This window comes from Sesamum indicum, linkage group LG1 (assembly GCF_026168435.1).
Source record: "Sesamum indicum cultivar Baizhima isolate 11 linkage group LG1, ASM2616843v1, whole genome shotgun sequence".
Taxonomy (NCBI): Eukaryota; Viridiplantae; Streptophyta; class Magnoliopsida; order Lamiales; family Pedaliaceae; genus Sesamum; species Sesamum indicum.
Window position 1 is genome coordinate 19886831 of NC_142657.1, and position 19219 is coordinate 19906049.

The 19219-nt window shown below is 35.8% G+C and overlaps 5 protein-coding genes across 12 annotated transcripts; 3 read left to right on the forward strand and 2 right to left on the reverse strand.

The window, feature by feature from the left end:
* The first annotated feature begins 105 nt into the window (after positions 1-105).
* Positions 106-4491, forward strand: ATA1 (TAPETUM 1). The gene is made up of 3 exons (XM_020694438.2): positions 106-1292; positions 3285-3467; positions 3571-4491. The coding sequence occupies exons 2-3, from the start codon at positions 3409-3411 to the stop codon at positions 4367-4369; spliced, it is 858 nt and encodes a 285-aa protein (XP_020550097.1). The 5' UTR covers positions 106-1292; positions 3285-3408; the 3' UTR covers positions 4370-4491.
* A 1894-nt stretch (positions 4492-6385) lies between these two features.
* Positions 6386-10427, reverse strand: LOC105168223 (cell division control protein 2 homolog). Of its 4 annotated transcripts, none has more exons than XM_011088220.3 (9): positions 10356-10427; positions 9640-9700; positions 9361-9545; positions 8821-8941; positions 8075-8248; positions 7380-7540; positions 7233-7308; positions 7010-7084; positions 6386-6746 (listed from the first exon to the last, which is right to left on the reverse strand). In XM_011088220.3, exons 2-9 carry the CDS (start codon positions 9646-9648, stop codon positions 6657-6659), a joined length of 891 nt encoding a protein of 296 aa, XP_011086522.1. In that variant the 5' UTR covers positions 9649-9700; positions 10356-10427; the 3' UTR covers positions 6386-6656. The 4 variants fall into 4 exon arrangements, with proteins under 4 accessions (XP_011086522.1, XP_011086530.1, XP_011086513.1 ...); XM_011088228.3 differs by lacking the exon at positions 10356-10427 and adding an exon at positions 10299-10346; XM_011088211.3 differs by lacking the exon at positions 10356-10427 and adding an exon at positions 9818-10346.
* Positions 10428-11025: 598 nt separating this feature from the next.
* Positions 11026-16276, reverse strand: LOC105168243 (Tetratricopeptide repeat (TPR)-like superfamily protein). Of its 5 annotated transcripts, none has more exons than XM_088883945.1 (4): positions 13402-16276; positions 13256-13316; positions 12211-13145; positions 11026-12137 (listed from the first exon to the last, which is right to left on the reverse strand). In XM_088883945.1, the coding sequence occupies exon 1, from the start codon at positions 16214-16216 to the stop codon at positions 13541-13543; it is 2676 nt and encodes an 891-aa protein (XP_088740071.1). In that variant the 5' UTR covers positions 16217-16276; the 3' UTR covers positions 11026-12137; positions 12211-13145; positions 13256-13316; positions 13402-13540. The 5 variants fall into 5 exon arrangements, with proteins under 5 accessions (XP_088740071.1, XP_088740068.1, XP_011086551.1 ...); XM_088883942.1 differs by having other exon boundaries at positions 12207-13145; XM_011088249.3 differs by having other exon boundaries at positions 11026-13145.
* On the forward strand, positions 11680-12856 carry LOC105168264 (glutathione transferase GST 23). The gene is made up of 2 exons (XM_011088276.3): positions 11680-11991; positions 12233-12856. Exons 1-2 carry the CDS (start codon positions 11680-11682, stop codon positions 12587-12589), a joined length of 669 nt encoding a protein of 222 aa, XP_011086578.1. The 3' UTR covers positions 12590-12856.
* A 1506-nt stretch (positions 16277-17782) lies between the features above and the next one.
* LOC105168270 (aspartic proteinase CDR1-like) lies at positions 17783-19187 on the forward strand. Its single transcript, XM_011088289.3, has one exon. It carries the CDS (start codon positions 17821-17823, stop codon positions 19132-19134), a length of 1314 nt encoding a protein of 437 aa, XP_011086591.1. The 5' UTR covers positions 17783-17820; the 3' UTR covers positions 19135-19187.
* The last annotated feature ends 32 nt before the right edge of the window (positions 19188-19219 follow it).

Below are 19219 nucleotides of genomic sequence, written 5' to 3' on the forward strand. Positions count from 1 at the left end.
TTTGTAAAATTTTAGGACTAGTTAGAAACATCTTTAAGATAAGTATAAACTAAATAAGTTTGTATGAAAATAATCAAATTCTTAGAGCCATTTTATAAATTTAAAATTTATCATTTTTATTAAAATAATGATTTTGTAAAGGGTTAAAATAAATATTACTGAAGGTGTCTTTAATTTAAAAATCTTTAGGAAATTATATGCATTAAATTTCAAAGGTGGCCTATATAATCATCAAATAGTTGAATAAAAAATAATAAATGATAAGGGTGTAAGATGTAATTTTCTAAATATGAGGGACCCCATTAAGAAATATACTTTCTAATTAATATGTGAGATAGTACCAAAAAGGATGGATTAAGGTAATATACTTTCTGATTTTCTAATTTATTATAAAGTCAAATAAAATATATTGAGTATTTTTTATATATATATTTAATTAAAAGTTTTTGCATTTAATTAAAAAGAAAAAAGAAGGAAAAAACCAGAAAGTACGTACCACCCACCAGTTTTGGAGGCGTTTCCCCCGTCTTCTTATCCTTCCCTGGCTCTCTGAAGCTATCAACCCTAGACAGAGAAATCAAGACAGGAATCAATTGCAGAGATAGAGAGAGAGGCAGTGAGGAGGATCATCAGGTAATCATCACCAGTGATAATTTGCACCAATTAAGAAAATTACGCCATTGATTCTTGAATGCAGCTCCAAATCAGAGACAAGAAACAAAGGGCGCCAGATATACGTATAGAGAGAGAAACAAAAATTGTAAATAATTGGGGAAAAGAGAGAGAGAAAGAGAGAGAGGGCTGGATCCAAGTCAAGGTCTGATAAGGTGGCCCGGATTGGTGTGAAAGATCATTAATGGAGGATGAAAAGGAAGGAGATTTCAGGGTTCCGTTAGTCTTTTCCTTCTTCTGCCTCTGCGTAACCGCCGGCGGGGCGTTCCTCATTTTCTACGTCTTCGTACCGTCGAGCTCAAGGCCCTGGTACCCCATTGCCGCCTTTATCCTCATCGGCTCCCCCTGGATCTTCTGGCTTCTCACCTATCTCTACTCCTGCATCAAGGGCTCCTACCGCCGTAGAGCCGCTCCGGCAGACGTCCGCCAGATCTCCAGACGACAAACCACCATGAACACGACCTCAGCCGCCATGCAGAGTAGTCAACAGAGCGGCGGCGGAGCAAATCCCTACGCGGGCACCTCCAAGGAACCCGAGATGCCATTAACATACTCTGTCTGATTAATTACTCAGGACATTCCTTCATATCTTAGCCAGGGTAATTTTTTCATTTGTATTGGTAAGGTTTTCTCATCAATGAATTGGGATTGTGATTGTATTGTCTGTCAGGTTCAATTGCCAAATAATTTTCATTTCCATTTTTTCCTCCCCCCTAAAAAACAAAAAAACGGGTTTCCAAGATGATCATGATCACTGCAACATGGGAGTACTGATAAATGGATGATCACAGTCATGATATATTATATAAATATATTCATATATGTTATATATATATATATCTGTGTGTGTGTGTGTGTGTGCATGTACATGCATGCTTAAATGTTTGTAGGTTAGATAATTAAGAGAAGACATCATTAAATTGTTAGTCTTAGCTAGAAAAGGAAATTCTTTTCTTGATGCTTAAATTTCTTTCTTTTTTGCCTTCACTAATTAATTTCTTCGTACGTTCTTTCTCCGGCCCGAAATTAAAATATGCCATATATGTTATATTGATTACTAATTTTTTCTTGGTTATTTTGTTCAACAAGAGTTGCAAATTTTGTATAGATATAGCTTACCATGGTTGCTTGTAATTTTACATCTGAAATATAGGGTTTGGTAATTTCACTTCTTTTTCTCAGTGTGAATAACATTTTACACTCTTATGATATTGAAAATGAGCAAATTATCCTCTATAAAAAAAAATATAACAAATTTACCTCTTTAAACTTTTTAAATTGAAGCAATTTACCTCCCTGTTTAAGTAGATATATTTCATTTTTAAAAACATGGAGAGGTAAATTGTTGTATTTTAAAAAATATATAAAAAATTGCTATTTGTTCTTTCATAAGAGGTAATTTGCTCATTTATAATATTATAAAAAGATTACTTATACTTTCCCTTTTTTTCTTTTTGAAGCGAAAAAGATTGTAAATATATATATTTTGGAGGGGGGACGCAGATTTTCTGCTATGATGTAAGGATGGCTTCAGTGATCCTCCAAAGTCATTAAACCCTAGCCATGCATGCATTCATTTTATATATATACACTAATTATATTGCTTGGAAAAATGAAGAAATTAATTATATGTGGGATCGATAAATGGTGTAACGATGATAATTGATAGATATGATTTGTAAAAAGTGGTATATATATATGTGTGTGTATGTAATAGAAAATGTAATAAATAAAATTGATATTAATTATTATATGATATTTTATAATAGTAAAGGTATTTTAGAAAAAAATTGACAAACATACACATACATATGTACTGAAGAAATATTTTATGAGATGAAATGAAATTTTATTCATTTTCACGCTCTTTGTCTTTGTTCGTCTAATAACCATTTTCAACGTAAAAAGGAGAGCAGATTTTGGAGAATATGTATATATATATATATATATATATATAGAGAGAGAGAGAGTTACTACCAAAAGATTTGAGAAAAGCATATATAGTTATATTGATGAAGCTATCGATCAGGAGTTGTATAATTTATCCTCATCACCCTATCTAATATATGATTATTCTTAAATCGTTTATCACATGAATATTATTGCATGGATATTTGGAGGAGCCATCAACGTGAGAATTAGCAATATTGTGAAGAGTTTTTCCTTATTCCGTGACTTCATTTTAGCTATATTTTGAAGAGTTTCTCCTTATCCCGTGACTTCATTTCTTCATGGGATAGTGAAGGCAGTTTGTTCTGGAACACACAAATTTTAAACTGCATGTGTGAATTAATTTAGAGGGGATTGAATTGAAAGGTAAGTAGGAGAAATAACAGAGCAAAATGGAAAGAAGATTACATTAACATTTTATTTTGATTCCACACTTGCATACTAATTTTGGAAAAGTTGCAGACATTTTTCCAACAACATTAAGATCGACTTCAACAACTTATTACTCTACTTGAATCTATGTTCGATCAAATTTTAGGTTTATAGTTTAAAATTAATAGTAGCATATATGCACAAATTTCATGCAACGCAAATAGGTATCTTGTTACTACCTACAAATTATCTTTACACCAATGCCTAAAACATTGCAGCAACCTTTGCAGTTAGCTAGAGATTAGTTGTGTGAATGAAAAGAGTGTGCAACCATAAACAATCAGCCATTTCCCAAACAAGAATCAGCTATTTATATACTGCAAGAATTGCAGCAAAATCATCTCTGCAAATCAAATGGATTCAGGTGGTGGTGGCAGCACAGGTGATGTTGCTCGCAATCTACTCTCAAAGAGGTTTGTAAAATACATCATCGCTAATACTATTTGAATCTTTTACAACAACTTTCTGATGCATTTATGTCTTCATCTTTGCTGTTCCTTCGTCTGCTTCAACAAGACTATTAGGAAAAGTTGCAGTCATAACCGGTGGAGCAAGGGGGATCGGAGCAGCCACCGCTCAAGTGTTTGCTGAAAATGGAGCCCATGTTATCATCGCTGACATACTGGACGAACCTGGGGCAAAACTAGCCGATTCCATCGGAGGCCGGTATGTGCACTGTGATGTATCAGTTGAACACGATGTTGAACGCGCAGTCCAGCTTGCTATCGACTGGAAAGGACGGCTCGACATCATGTTCAACAACGCTGGGGTACCTGGTCCAGGGGGGAGCATCACCAACCTCAAAATGGAACATTTGATGGCCCTTGTCGCTGTAAATCTGAATGGAATCGTGCACGGGATCAAGCATGCTGCACGTGCTATGATCAAGGGGAAGAACTCTGGGAGTATCATATGTTCGTCAAGCTCGGCAGCCATCATGGGGGGCTTGGCGTCCCATTCTTACACATTGTCCAAAGAGGCCATTCTTGGACTGGCCAGGAGCACTGCATGTGAGCTGGGAGTACACGGGATTCGCGTGAATTGTGTGTCCCCACACGGGGTACCGACCGAGATACTGATGAGTGCCTACAGAAAGGTTCTTGGGAATCCAGACCTGCAGCCAGAAGATGTGAGTAAGATAGTAGGGGAGAGGGGGAGTCTTCTGCGGGGGAGGGGTGGGAGGTTGGAGGATGTTGCTGAAGCGGTGCTGTTTCTGGCCAGCGATGATGCAGGATTCATAACAGGGCATAATCTAATCATAGATGGGGGCTATACTTGTGCTAACAATCAGTTAAGTGTCATATACCAAGGTTAAATGCCAATAAGAACAGAAATAAGTGTATCAATGCATCTCAAAATCCAGATATATGGATTACTATCGTCTGTTATGGATTCATTTGTTCTGCTTCAAAATAATGTAATATATGGAAGCATTCTACTTGCTGATGCCCATGCAATTCAAAGGAGCTACCAACTCATTGTTCGTATCTGGAGTTCATACAAATGAGATATAGTCCACAAATCATTAATTTATTTCATCTTATGGAAGAAAGTAAATTACAAGGATTCTTCTTTTTCTGGAGCTGAAAAAATTCACACTTCATTTCATGGATGCAGTTACTAACTTACTATACATAGGAAGAAATCTATATCCAGCCACCAAAGTCGCTGATACATAACACACTGTTGAAAAAATGTGGTCCATGATCTAATTGAAATTAAAAGGCTCAATCCACACCACCAAAAGCCCACACACCTGGATGGCTGCCCAATTTCTTGATGCCTTAGCCATTCCATTGGCTTAGCCCAATTCCTCCTACCCGGTCATTACTCGACCCAGCTCTCTTTTGTATTTATTTTCTCTCCTCTTATGCAGATGAAATCCTATTTCATCTCTCTCCTTGTCTCTTACCTAGATCTCTCTCTTTCTTCTCGGTTTCTTCCTCCGCCGTTCTTTTCTTTTTCTCATCTATTGTAATTTATGTCTCACAACTTACGATTTTAGTCCCATTGTTTTTAATTTTCACCACATTTAGTCTTTTAAGTGTCAAAAAATTTTCAATCTACGCCTCACTCACATTTTTCGTTAAATTCTTATTGGAAGGAGCACGTGCAAAGCACGTAATCTATTAACTTAACCAACGTTTTACTGCAACGGTGTGGAAAATTATAATTTACATCCCACAACTTTTACTAAAATGGGACAAAAAATAGTGTAAGTTGCGGGACGTATTGCAATTTCCACACTATTGCAGTCAAATGTTGATTAAGTTAACAGAGCACGTGCATCCTTCAGAAGAATCTATCGGCAAATGTGAGTGGGATGTAAATTGTAATTTTTTGGACACTTATGGGACTAAATATGGTGAGGGGTAAAACAATGAGACCAAAATCACAAACAGTATAAGTTATGGGTTCACTGTAAGCTGAACAAGAAAGGGTTCACTGTGAGCTTTTCCTTAGCGGATAACTAATGCGTCTATGTCACTAATCCTCGGTGGTTCATTTGGATATTGTTCTGAGGTTCTTTTTGTAGTCCTTTGTGGATTGACCTTGGTGGCGAGTTTTCGATTTTAGCAACCGATGTGTGGTTGTCGGCCTTAGTGGCAATGGGTTTTCTTTTTTAGATTTGGGTTTCTGAGCCAGCCCCTTTCTCTACTCGTTTAATCTGTTACTGTTATTTGTAGATCTGTATATTTCGTTTGAATTCTATAATATCGGATTGTAGTATAAGGATATAATATATTTTGTTATTTCAAATTATGTTCGTTTTTATATTTTGTTGTTTATTTTATTGTGTTAATTTATTGTCTTAATTTTTTTAATTTTGTAAGCTACCATTTTTAATTATTTTTTTAGCAAACATTAATTCTACTTAAAAAATATTACATATAGTACGCATGTGACATTTAAAATATTAAATTGTCCTTAAATATCACGCATACACTCCAAAAAATTTAACTGAAAAATGGTCATACATACGGTAACTTGCAAATTTCACAATATTGAAATATTAAGTTGCAAAAAAAAAAAAACTAAATATCAAAAATAAAAAAACAAAATTGACATAATCCTAATGGGAAAATGTAATATACTCTAATAATTATATAAAGATACATTATAATTAAGTACAACAAGTTTGATTTTTTTTTTTATGTTACAAATATACATCGATGCAATGTATGGACAAAGAATATTTTGAAATTTAGTAAGATCCAAGTGTAATATAGAGGAGAAGAAAAAAATATAAGGATTAAAGTAGTATTTTTTAAACATACCAAACATTATTCTACCCGAAAGATTAGACAATTAAGGTGAAGAAATTTCAGAATGCATTTTAATCAAGAACTACTTGCAAATACTACATTTCAAGTTCAAACCCTCAAATTGTAATGTATGTATTTTCAAGGCAAGTGAAATGTAGTTACAACCACGGCTACTTGTAAAAACCACCGCCCCCTGGTTATTCAGTGTTGACGTTGAGAAAGGATCCACAACTCAATTCTATTTCATCTCAAAGCTGAGGTTTTTCACATTATGATTGAGGGATGCACTTACTATACAACACACAGGAAGAAACCAGTCCATCCACCAAAATCGGATCAACGATTCCCTTGGAGATCTTTGAAGTACGGATGCTTCAGCGCATCATAAGCAGTAATTCTTCTTTTGGGATTCATGCAGAGCATTCTCTGCAAAAAGAGCAGATACTTGTATCAAGATAAGGTACAAGCATGATATCTATCAACACCAATTCACAGTGCTAGACTTGGAACTCTTATTGATATAGCAGTGAATTTCATTCATGAGTAACTTTGAACAGAAGGCAACGTTGATCTCTGGTCTGATTACTAGGGTACCATAAAAGATTTCAAACTATTATGTATTCCTTACTACTCCACAGCAGAGTTTGAAATTGCAAGTTTCAACAAGAAAAGAAAATACTCAAACTTACAGAGAGAAGGTCAATTCCTTCTCTGTCCAGGCCTCGAACAAGATCTGCGAGGACCATGTTGGGTTCGGAGGGGTACTGTTTGCAGCAAGAAGGAAAGGTAAGTGCATTTAGTACGTAGAGGAAAAGAAAGGAGTTCGATAAGTTCTGAAGTATATCACATCTCAAACCAAGTGATTAAATTAGAATCTTAAGAATACTGTGATTTGTGTCAACTTGCTCTTACTGTTTCCATTTCCATAAGTTTGGGTATAGCTGATGTTACTCCTGGCCAGTCTCTCTCATTTGGCAGAGGAAAAATGCTTCAGAAAATGGTCCAAATCAGCAAACACTATGAAGACAAGTGGTAAAATTCACTCAACTAAATTTTAACCTGAGTATCTGAGACATCAGTGAAGTACAAGACACCCCAGAAAACAGGCCATGCCTTGTCACCATTTTAGCAAATATACAACCCACAGACCATATATCAACTGTACTAGAGTACCGCATACCAAGCAGGACTTCAGGTGCTTTATATTCAAGAGTTGCTATCTGCACACCAGGAGATGCAAATGTTATATCAGGCTTTTTCACATAAGATCTTAGTTTCTAGCAAAATGATCTAGTTATGTTCTCACATTTAATAAGTCTGAAGCTTAAGTAATTCTTTGGTAAAGAAGGTTCCCACCCTGTTAAGACCTTAGACAGTAGAGCACTAACTTATTTTCATTTACTTTCCCTGAGAAGACAAAATAAAATATCAATAAGTTTTATCAACTTTAATAAAGTCCACCTTCTGAAGCAGTTATTCCTACCATACGCTTATGTATATAGATGAAGTTTTAGATATCCAATGCATTACAAGTTCATGCTCGCTCGAGGGGTGGGGGCGGGGGGTGGGGGTTATTGAATATTATGTCACTATCTTCTTTTCTCTCACAAGGCAAATCATTCCATGAGGGAACTTCCTTGGAAGTCGAGTCTAGTTGAACTCAAACGTTATCCATTATTAAAATGTGAATGAGATAACTTATTCATAATCAGAATGTTGAAAATGAAAGACAGGTGATGATTATATGAACATACTCCAGTAGTATACTTTGGAAGAGGAACGTCAAATGTCCTGGCTAAGCCAAAATCAGCGAGTTTTACTGTTTTGCTTTGAAGATCTACGAGCAAATTATGAGGTTTCAAATCTCGATGCAGAACCTTTTGAGAGTGACAATAGGATACACCTTTAAGAATCTGGAAAAGAAAGCCCTGCAAGAAGACAATGAGAAAATTCACGTGTTGTGCTATCATAAAAGCAGGTGATCAACCTACACTAGGTCTAAAATGCAGGCTGACAAGGTAGATGAGGCAATCAAACAATATTTTGTTTTTTTCTTTAAGAGTTCTGTCAACAAAGAAATTTAAATTAGAGCCAAAGTTTATAAAATGTTTGAAGGAAGAAGTTTTTCTTTCATGATAAGACCAATACTAAAATCACTAGATTCAAAAAGTTGATCATGAACGCATTATCGTTTACATATATATGCAAACAACTGCAAGTGTAACCTAATATTCTAATGGATATATTACTGAGAGTATACCTAAATGGAGCAGTACACGATATTGGCATTACTAGACAAGCAAATCCAAACTCACTTACGGACTGTAAAGCTTTGTGCATCCAGTAAATTTCTCATGAATTTCATTGGGACCTAAAACAGATTTATTGAAAAAGGCGCTATATTACTTGTCTAGATTTCAATAATTTTACATCATTATTTAAGTATGTCAATGCCTATATACGAAATCATAGCTTCAGGTAGCAGAAAGATGTTACCCACTTTTATCACAAGTGGATCTATTCCAGTCGTTGAGTGATCTTCGATGAACTTGGCTAGATCAAGGTCAAGGTACTCAAAGACAAGAAAGATGCTTTTCTCTTTAGCGACCACATCCAATAACCTGCTCATCACAGTCCATGTCAAATTTTAATTCGTCTTTAGTGTGTGAATCGTCCATCTGACAGTGATGAGTATGAAGAATTCTCATTAACATGTATAGCATACAACAATTGACCTTTACACTTTTATAGAGTATGTGCATCTTGTTTTCAATATTATTTTATAATCGGATAATCAAATCGGATTAATAAACCCCTGTGTTCCTTAAATATCTGTTGTTATCAATTATTTTAAGTTGTATAACAGATAATTCATGGAGTTCTGGTGCATAGATACAAGAATTCAACAGGAGATACAAAGGGATGACACCACCGATAAAACATTTTACAGTTATTTCAGTTATCAGAATTCTCAATCATAAACTGCTAATTTCTTTACTTAGGCTTAGCATCTGTGGTAGAATACATAAGAAAGAATCACCTGACGATATTTTCATGATCCAACTCCTTCAACACAGAAATTTCCCTTAAGACTTCATGTGGCAGACCCTCATCTTTATCACCAAACTTAATCCACTTAACAGCAACAGTTTCACCATTGGTAAGGTCTTTGTACATATAGACCTCCCCATAGGCACCACGTCCAATTCCTTGAAGTTTCGCATACTGCATATCGACAAGAATGCAAAAACATAAAAGTTATAGAAAGATAAGGATCAAAAAGTTTTTAAAGTGCAATCAGTTAATAGAAAATACTAACCCTTTCCATTTGATGTGAACTAGCAAACCTGATACACCCGAAAAAAGGAAAATTGTAGCAGCTGCAAAAGAGAAATTCAAAACAACACAATGACAAAAGCATATGAAAGGAAAACAAGTACGTCGTTACATAGAAAATTGAAATAAAGTATAACATTCTAAAAAAAATCCAAACAAACCACTGAAGATCAACTTCCATTTTGACGGTAAACTTTTGAATCCATATTCCACCTTAATTCTCCTCTATCTCAAAAAAAAGGTCAGTACTGAGGTTGAACATCAAAATTTACTCGAGAAAGTCCAAATTTCACAATTTGGCTATAAAACTGGGTGTAAGAAAGGATTGACAAGACCAAACCGTGATCTACAAAATCAATCGGCATGTGACACAAAATTTAAACACCACATAAACCCCAAAAATCTAAAATTGCAATAAGAATTTTGATTTCGCGCAACCGAACACTACTATCACGTATCGGTCAAGAAACTGATTATGAAGAACGCTAATATGCTCAATCCGCGTCCAAACAACTCTAGAAACCACCTCTGATTCCACACAAGGAATAGAGGAAATTCAACGAAATTCAATTCAATCGCAGACCGCACAAATACTCAAAATTGAAAAATAAAGCCTGATATAGCAAAATCTCAACGCTCAACCATGAATCTGCAGAACTTGGAGATGAAGCGCAACAGAAATACACAGAATGTGCTTACATGAAACGCTGGGGAAAAATGTAAGTTAGGTGACTGGAGAATGAAAAGTATGTGAAACCAAAATGGAGGGAATTTCAGTTCGAAAAGGACGATTAACTGTGAGCGGGAATCTGTTGCGCTCAACAAACTTCTGGAGAGGACCACCAATCACGTATGGACGCGTGGAAGCAGCAGTTTTTCCCCGTTAATAACAGATGAAACTAATACAATAAAATATTTATTTAAATTAAATTGCGAGTTTGAATTTTATAAATATGAATATTTATTTATTTTGAAATATATTGAGTAGTATAATATATTACATTATAGAAAAAATTTACTTCAGTGTATATGATTTATTATTTAACTCACTCAATTGAGTGAAGCATTGCCAATTACTCAAATTTATTTGTGGTAAAATTCACTAGACTTTTTTAATTATTGAGGAGTTAGAATAAATTAACATGATAAGTATATTACTTTTATTATGTGATTATTTTGGTTCAATTAAATTTAATTTATATAAAATATAATTTGTCAAGCACGAGACAAGTCAGATCTAAAGATAACAATTACCTTTTTTAGCCTACAATAATCTCATTAGTGTGTGGAATTTTTTTCAAATAATATCGCTATTCAGGTTCTAATGCTATTTTCAATAGTATTCAACAAAATATTATTTGAAATTAAATTGAAGTATTTCAAATTTTTTAACTTTGAAATTATCCGCACAAATCCGAAGAACTTGTTACTAAGGGTTTTAAAATTCATAATTTCAAGTCCATCAATCCAAATATATCTTTAGATCATTTCAGAACACGAAAATTTGTATTTCTAAAACTACAATATGCCATGGACGTGTGAATTATTGAATGATGGAAACTCCTCCGTAGCTTCTTGTTTTCTTTGTGGGCCATTCTTGACTATTTTATGTGGAAGTCCTTTCAGCAATGAACATGCAGTTATCCTCAGCCACTCCACATCAAAGCCACAATCAGTCCAACATCATGTCTGTTTATGATTGCTGACATATTTGCTGACAACAATTTTCCAGCCGCCGGCTGATAATTGAATAACCTGTACTAAAAATTGAGGAAGTAAAGGATTGGAGGATTAGTACAAGAGAGCAAAAGCATATATAAAGTTGTCAAGGCCTGCCAAAGTCATGCTTATCAACCTAATAAATGCCGGCCCTTGGAATATTCTCCAAGCATTAGAAAGAAAGAGAGAGAGAAGGAAGACTCAAAACTCATTTCAGTAACTCGACGACAAGTGTCTTGATACAGAGAAAGCAACTGTCTATAAATATAACTATTGATCGGGATAAATTCCCTGCCAAAACAAAATGGCAGAAGAATTGAAGCTGTTCAGGACATGGTCAAGTCCGTATTCTTTGAGGGTGGTCCATGCACTGAAGATCAAAGGATTAAAATATGAAACAATCTTAGAGGATCTCAAAAACAAGAGTGCCTCTCTTCTGGAGTACAATCCTACATACAAGAAGGTACCTGTTCTTGTGCACAACGGAAAACCAATCTGTGAGTCCCTTCTGATTCTTGAATACATTGATGAGACATGGAAGCAGCATCCACTCTTCCCCCAAGATCCATATCAGAAAGCCATGGCACGATTTTGGGCAAAATTTGGAGACGACAAGGTATGTGAAATACTTTACCTCTAAATTTGTTCTGATTAGAATTGTTCTATCGGACATTGGATTAGATTTTTGCAAACTACGATTAATATTCCACTGTTTATGGTTCTGAAGACAAACTTTAAGTCTGACACGCAGCATATCTCATTCTGTGAAACAAGTAGAAATATGAAACTAGTAATATAGGTTAAAAATCAACTTTTTATGCATAATCTCACCTACACTTCATAAAAATGGAAACCAGGTTCTGCCATCAATATGGAGTGTCTTCATCTCTCAAGGAAAAGAGCAAGAGGAAGCTATTGCTCCAGCAGCCGGAAACCTGAAATTCTTAGAAGATCTGCTAAAAGGGAAGAAATTCTTTGGAGGGGAGACGATTGGTTATTTGGATCTTGCATTTGGTTGGATGGCTAATTTAATCAGCATCCTGGAAGAGATAATTGACCTGAAATTAATAGATCCAGAGAATTTTCCATTGTTATCAGCATGGATGAATAGCTTCTCAGATGATCCAGTAATCAAAGAATTCTGGCCACCTCGAGACAAAATGGTTGAGAAATTTAAGGCCATGCGTGAACCATATCTCCAGAGAACTGCATGAAACAGAAGTCATGCGGTTCAGTTCGTCCAGTTAATAATGGTTTCAATTCAAAATGAGCTCAACTGCAATTTTAAACCTCAAAGGACAATCTTGATAAGTAGCACTTATAGATGAAGTAGCTCATGAGATGATCAAGCTATTTCATTTCATCTCAGATTTGGTTGTTTGAACATCTATTCACTAGTTCTGGTGTTAATGTCAGTGGTAAAGTTGGAAAAATAAGTTTCACGGTGAAACTTGTTTATCTAAGTGAATTTGTGAGAGTTACTACAGGTTTCTCATGGTATGTCTTTTATATTTTTAACCACAACTACCACAACCGCAAAGGCAAAAAAGTTTTGAATCTAACCATGTAATTTTTAAATTTGTTTTCATAATACACAGTACAGGGACTACAGTATGATATTAGTGGTGAGGAAAATTTATGTTTAATACCTTCAGTATGGTGACCTCTAACAGCCAGGACAAATTCCATTCTAGGGTCAAGCACAGGGATTTTTTACATGTGCGGCTCTAAGACTTGAACTAAGGACCTTTGCATGATCGTACCAGTCACCTGCAGTTTCAAAGATAGCAAATTTAGGCGGTCTGCTCCACATACTGAGACCAACATTTTTATAGTGTTGAAAAGTATAAACTCACTGGAGAGAGAATGATCTAACTTACGCCATATGATTGGTATGCCAAATATATCTAGAGATTCTCAAAAGCATGTTGGTGATCGAACCTACCAATTGCTCTTCAAATTAATTAAAACAATTCACTAATAACATGAGCAGCAGAAACAAATATCCGCCAACAAAGAATCTGACCTTCTGGCATCATTTCTCCGTCCTCGTCATTTCATGTGATTGGTAGGGATCCAGGGATCCACATGCCAACTAAATAAATATTCAGATTTCAACTACGAAGACTCCTCCAGTCAAAAACTCATATGTGGCAAGGATGTTATCACCAATGATCGTTACAGCTACAGGTTCCATCTTTGAATAGATGAAAGCGATTGGCATCTCTGACTAATATTTCCCGATGCATGATTTTTGATATGTACTTTGTGACAGTGTGGCAATCCCCACAAACCCGAAGATTCTTCATAACCAGCAATTGAGCACCTGGTTTCGTATGTATTAAACCAAATGCTATGGCAAGTCTTTCACTATGTCCACAAAGCATGCCCAACTTCTCATCCTCCTCAACATCATGCAACACAAATTTGACATCAGCAGCATATCCTTCCTTAGCCATCAAACTAGAGAGGACATCCAATAACTCAACGACTTCTTTGTGTTGTTTAAAGAATCGATCACCAGCTCCAAAATAGTATACCTTATTTTGAATCTCAAGCCAACTACATCCAGGGTCTTTTTTTAGTCCTTTAGCTTTTAAAGAAGTTCTTATCTCTCTCACTTTATCCCACTTTCCCAAGGCAGCATACACATTTGAGGCCAAAACATGATACCCAGGATCATTTGGATTCAATTGAAGAACGTGTTCTGACACACGTTCTGCGATCTTCTTGTCTCCACTGGCTCGGCAAGCACTAAGTAGCACTCCCCATACACTTGCATCAGGCTTCAATGGCATGGAAATAATAAACTCCTCTGCTTCAGCTAAAAGGCCAGAGCGTGACAGAAGATCAACTACACAAGCATAATGTTCAAGTCTAGGCTCAATATTGTAGTCTTTCTTCATTTGTTCAAAGCAAGCCCTCCCTTCTTGTACTAAACCCGAATGGCTACATGCATATAAGACAGAAACAAAGATAATGTGATCTGGAAGAATACCAGCTTCCTTCATATGCTCAAAAGCTTCAAGAGCTTTCCAACCTTCACCATACATTCCGTATGCAGAAATAATTGCTGTCCATGAAACTAAATCTTTTGTTTTCATTTGCTCAAAAACCAGAACTGAATTCCTTAAATTGCCAGAATTGGAGTACATTTCAATCAAAGCATTCCCAATTGGAGTACTGCACTCAAAACCCAATCTAAAAATGCAGCCATGCATCTCCTTTCCTTGTCGTTTTGCAATGAGATAAGAACACAAGGGCAATGCACTCAAAAAGGTAGGTATATCTGGCATTACACCCTCCACTCTCATCCTGCTAAGCATTCTGAAACCAAGATTAGTGTTCTCAGAATGACCACAAGAAGCAATTATTGAATTCCATGTAACTATATCTCGAACTTTCATGTTCTCAAATTGTTTTAGTGAATCCTCCATTTTGCCACATTTGGCATATGCATCCACAAGAGCATTGACCACTATTTGGGTGGAATCAAATCCTTGTTTTATTATATCACAGTGGAGTTCCTCTGTGAAATTTATGCTTGTTAGTTCTGTACAAATAGAAATAATTGTCACATAAGTCACAAAATCAGGTTGAATATGTTTCTTCATCCTCCTAAAGAGCTCCGTTGCTTCCTGATATAACCTATTTTCAATGTAACCATTAAGAAGTGAGTTCCAGGACACCAAATCCTGGCTTCCCATGTTCTCAAACACTTCATTTGCATGTAACAAATCACCACATTTTGCATACATGTTAATGATAATATTACTGGCGACGGTGTCACATTCATATCCATTACTGACCATGTACTCATGGACATATCTTCCCAACTTCAAGTTCCTAACGTATGTACAAGCACGGAGAACAGCAGTGATTGTCAAAATATCAGGTTTAAAATTACCCACCATTTCCAAAAATAACCCAATTGACTCCTCATAGAAACCTGATTCGCAATATCCACAGACTATAGTATTCCAAGTAACACTATCTCTACGAAGCATCTCATTAAAAATCCTCCAGCAATTAATTAACATATCAAACTTAAAATACATTGAAAGCAAACCATTACTTACATTCACATCCGTACATGTCCCAACCTTCTCCACAAGACCATGAACTATCTGACCCTCTTCAACCTCCCCAATTCCACCACAAGCTAGTAAAACACTCGAAAATGAAAAACAATCAGGCACTAAACCATCGATTCTCAGTTGATAATAAATTTCCAATGCTTCATTGAAGTGTCCATTGGAAGTATAACCAGACATCAAACTATTCCAAGAAACAATATCTCTATGCGGCATTCCGTCAAACACTTCTCGAGCACGCCCCAATTCATTACACCTTGAATACATATCTATCAGGGCATTATTAATAAACAAATCATATCCAAAACCCAATTCCATAACATCCTCATGAACCACTCTTCCTCTCTCAAGATCCATCAAACCCCCACAAGCATTGATAACTGAAGGAAATGTGTAGCGATCAGGCTTCACCTCTAATTTTCTCATTTCCACGTAAAATTCTAATGCTTTTGAATAAAGTCCATTATGGGTCATCGCTCTAATAATCGTATTCCATATATATGCATTATCTGCCTGTGAATTTTCACGAAAAACCAACAAACAAGAATTGGGATCTTTAAATTGGGAATATTTGGAAATTAGTTTGCCCGAGAAAATCAGGGACTTCCGTAAACCAGAAGTGATCAGGACAGAGTGGAGTTTCTGGAGATCTTTCCTGTTGGCTGAGGAAAACAATGCTTTCTTGATTATAGTGTAAATTTCCCTGCTGGTACAGGTTGAATTACTCAACAGCCTCGCGGCTGTCATCTGGGAGATCGTAGGTACGTGGGAGGTTGAACTAACGGCTTCATTATTTTCAAAGTTGGTGTTTAAATAGGTCACCATTTAAAGGTTTCAAGTCTTTTCTCTCTTAATTTCCATTATTGTCAAAAAAAAAAAAAAAAGCTTAATCTAGTGAAGAAATTAATTGATAATTATTTTCCTTCCTGTAACTTTGAAGGTGTTTGGTACTTAAACTTATTTAAAATATTCTATAAACATCAAATATCTTGTGTAATATATATTTAAAACTTATGATATATTTGATTTTATTCAAAAATAAGATTTTAAATTATTTAGATAAAATATGACACAAACATCTTTTTCCCTCCTCAAGGCGATCCCCTTGCTCTAGGATCGTTGTTTACTGTATACGCACTTTTCAGCAATAATACAAGCTCCTTTCTGAAATCGCGTGTGCAATTTATTATTGTGTGATTTGTTCCTCCCTATTGTGATTCTTTCGGCGCGCTGCATTAGTGCCGAAGGGAGGTGTGTGTGGAGATTGGCGGACGTAGTTAGCGGACTACTAGTCACACGTTGCGCTTTGCGGAAAGCGCCTCGTGAAAGGTAGTGGGTACCTCGTAGGACCTCGACCCGCCTACTCGGATCTTGTATGGATATGCAGGAAGGGGTGCTCATTATGGAGTTTATAAAATGTCTGTAATGATAAATTTATAATTAATACGATTAAAATTAATAAAATTTATTAATATTTTGAAAATAAATTTGGAACTTCTTATTTTTGTGAAGTAGTTTATAAAATTCACAATATCTAATTTTCAATTTTTACTATAAGTTAATTTTTTTAAAAGTTTATCAAACTTCCTTCTACATTTTATAAGATATTTTATGGAGCTTATATATAAAGTCACCAAAATATTACAATTAGCAAGAAAGAAAAAGTAATATCAAAAGGTTGGCTATGTTCTTTAACATAAAAAATTGCAAAAAAAAAAAATTACTAGTTTTAGTCTTGTAAGTATAAAGAGTGACAATGTTAGTCCTGCAACTAAAAAAAATTGATAATTTGAAGACAATTTTGATCGAAAATTTATAAAATCGATTGAAAAAGAGCATGTGTATCGATCACATGACACACTAATTTGAAATTTTTCGACATGCATTTAATCATTAAGATATTTATCCATAATTATATATATTTACTAGATTCCAAAACAAATTCCTAGACCTTGTAATGACATTAGAATAACTTTATCAAATTTGATATGTGACACTAGGAAAGGTTGAAAACATCTAATTCTTGAATTTCACTAGGTCAAATTAAAGGGATAATCCTCATGCTAAAATCACAATATAATATTTAAGATTGTGTTTGAATTCATAAATTCAAAATTATTAATTTTGAAAAAAAATATGTATTAAGTGAATTTGAAATTGATGTGACAACAAAAGAAAAGTATCTCAGAATGAATAATGCTTAAGACATTCGACATAAGATTACGGAATGGTGTCTAACTTTCTAATGTCTTTTGATTTCTCCTATATAAACAATGTTTATCTTACAATGATTCTCAAAACAAAATCCTCCAAAAGACATTCTTGTTATTCTTACATGATCTTGCAAGAACATGTCAAAAACCATGATCCTCCTCAAACCAACTCTCATCACTTACATAGCACTCACAATTTCCCTTGTGTCCATGTCTAAATCTGATCCATTGACAGAAGAAAGCACCACTGGTCTCACCATTGATCTAATCCATAGAGACTCTCCTCAGTCTCCGTCTTACGATCCTTTGTTGACTCCCGCACAACGTCTAGCCAACGCCCTTCGTAGATCGTTCAACCGTCTCCAACGTTTCAAGGCGGATCGCTTGCCTCAACCCGACATTATCAATTCAGGTGGAGAGTATCTCATGAAATACTCAATTGGGACACCGGCAGTCCCTTCATTAGGCATTGCTGACACGGGAAGTGACATTACATGGACACAATGCCAACCTTGTCTGAAATGCTTCAAGCAAGAATTACCACTTTTTCAACCTAACACTTCTTCCACATACAGGAAGATCCCTTGCAATGCTGCCAACTGCACTTCTTTCCCAGAGATCACTTTCTGCAGCGTAAGACGGAAAAAATGCCTATATACTGAGGGGTACGGAGATGGATCGTTTACGCAGGGCGTGCTCTCGACGGATACACTTACATTAGCCTCCACAGGTCGGAAAAGGGTTTCCGTCCCTAACTTTGTATTCGGATGCGGATTCAGAAATGGTGGCACTTTTACTGGTGGTGAATCGGGCATCGTTGGTCTCGGAGGTGGAAAAGCCTCACTTGTTAGACAGTTAGGGTTTTTAACTCGAGGGAAATTTTCGTACTGCTTGGTGTCGGTATCAGACAATACGAGTAAGTTGAATTTTGGGGCTAATGCCGAGGTTTTAGGTAGAGGGGTAGTGTCTACCCCCATGGTAATGAAAAGCCCTGAGACTTTCTACCGTTTGACGCTGGAGGGAATCAGTGTTGGGAATCAGAGGCTAGAGATGTCTGATTCCGGTGTTAGTGGAGAAGGGAACATAATCATAGACTCAGGAACAACATTGACACTGCTTCCTATTGATTTGTACAACCAAGTGGAAAATGCATTGAAAAGTTCAATCAAGTTGAAGAGGATCAAAGATCCACAAGGAGTGTTGGACTTGTGCTACTTTACGCGAAACGACATACGAATTCCTGAAGTCACTGTTCACTTCAAAGGGGCTGATCTGAAGTTGAGGCATGACAACGTTTTGGTTAGAACAAGTAATGTTTCGTTGTGCTTGGCTGCTAAACCAGTTCAAGACTTAGCTATTTATGGCTACTTGGCACAGGTGAACTTCTTGGTAGGGTATGATCTTGTGAAGAGAACAGTGTCCTTTAAGGCTGCTGATTGTGGGAGATCATGAATGTGTTTCTGACACAGAAATGAAATCCATTTGAATAAATTAATTGAAGCTGCACGCAGGCTGTTAAGTAATATAATTTCAAGAT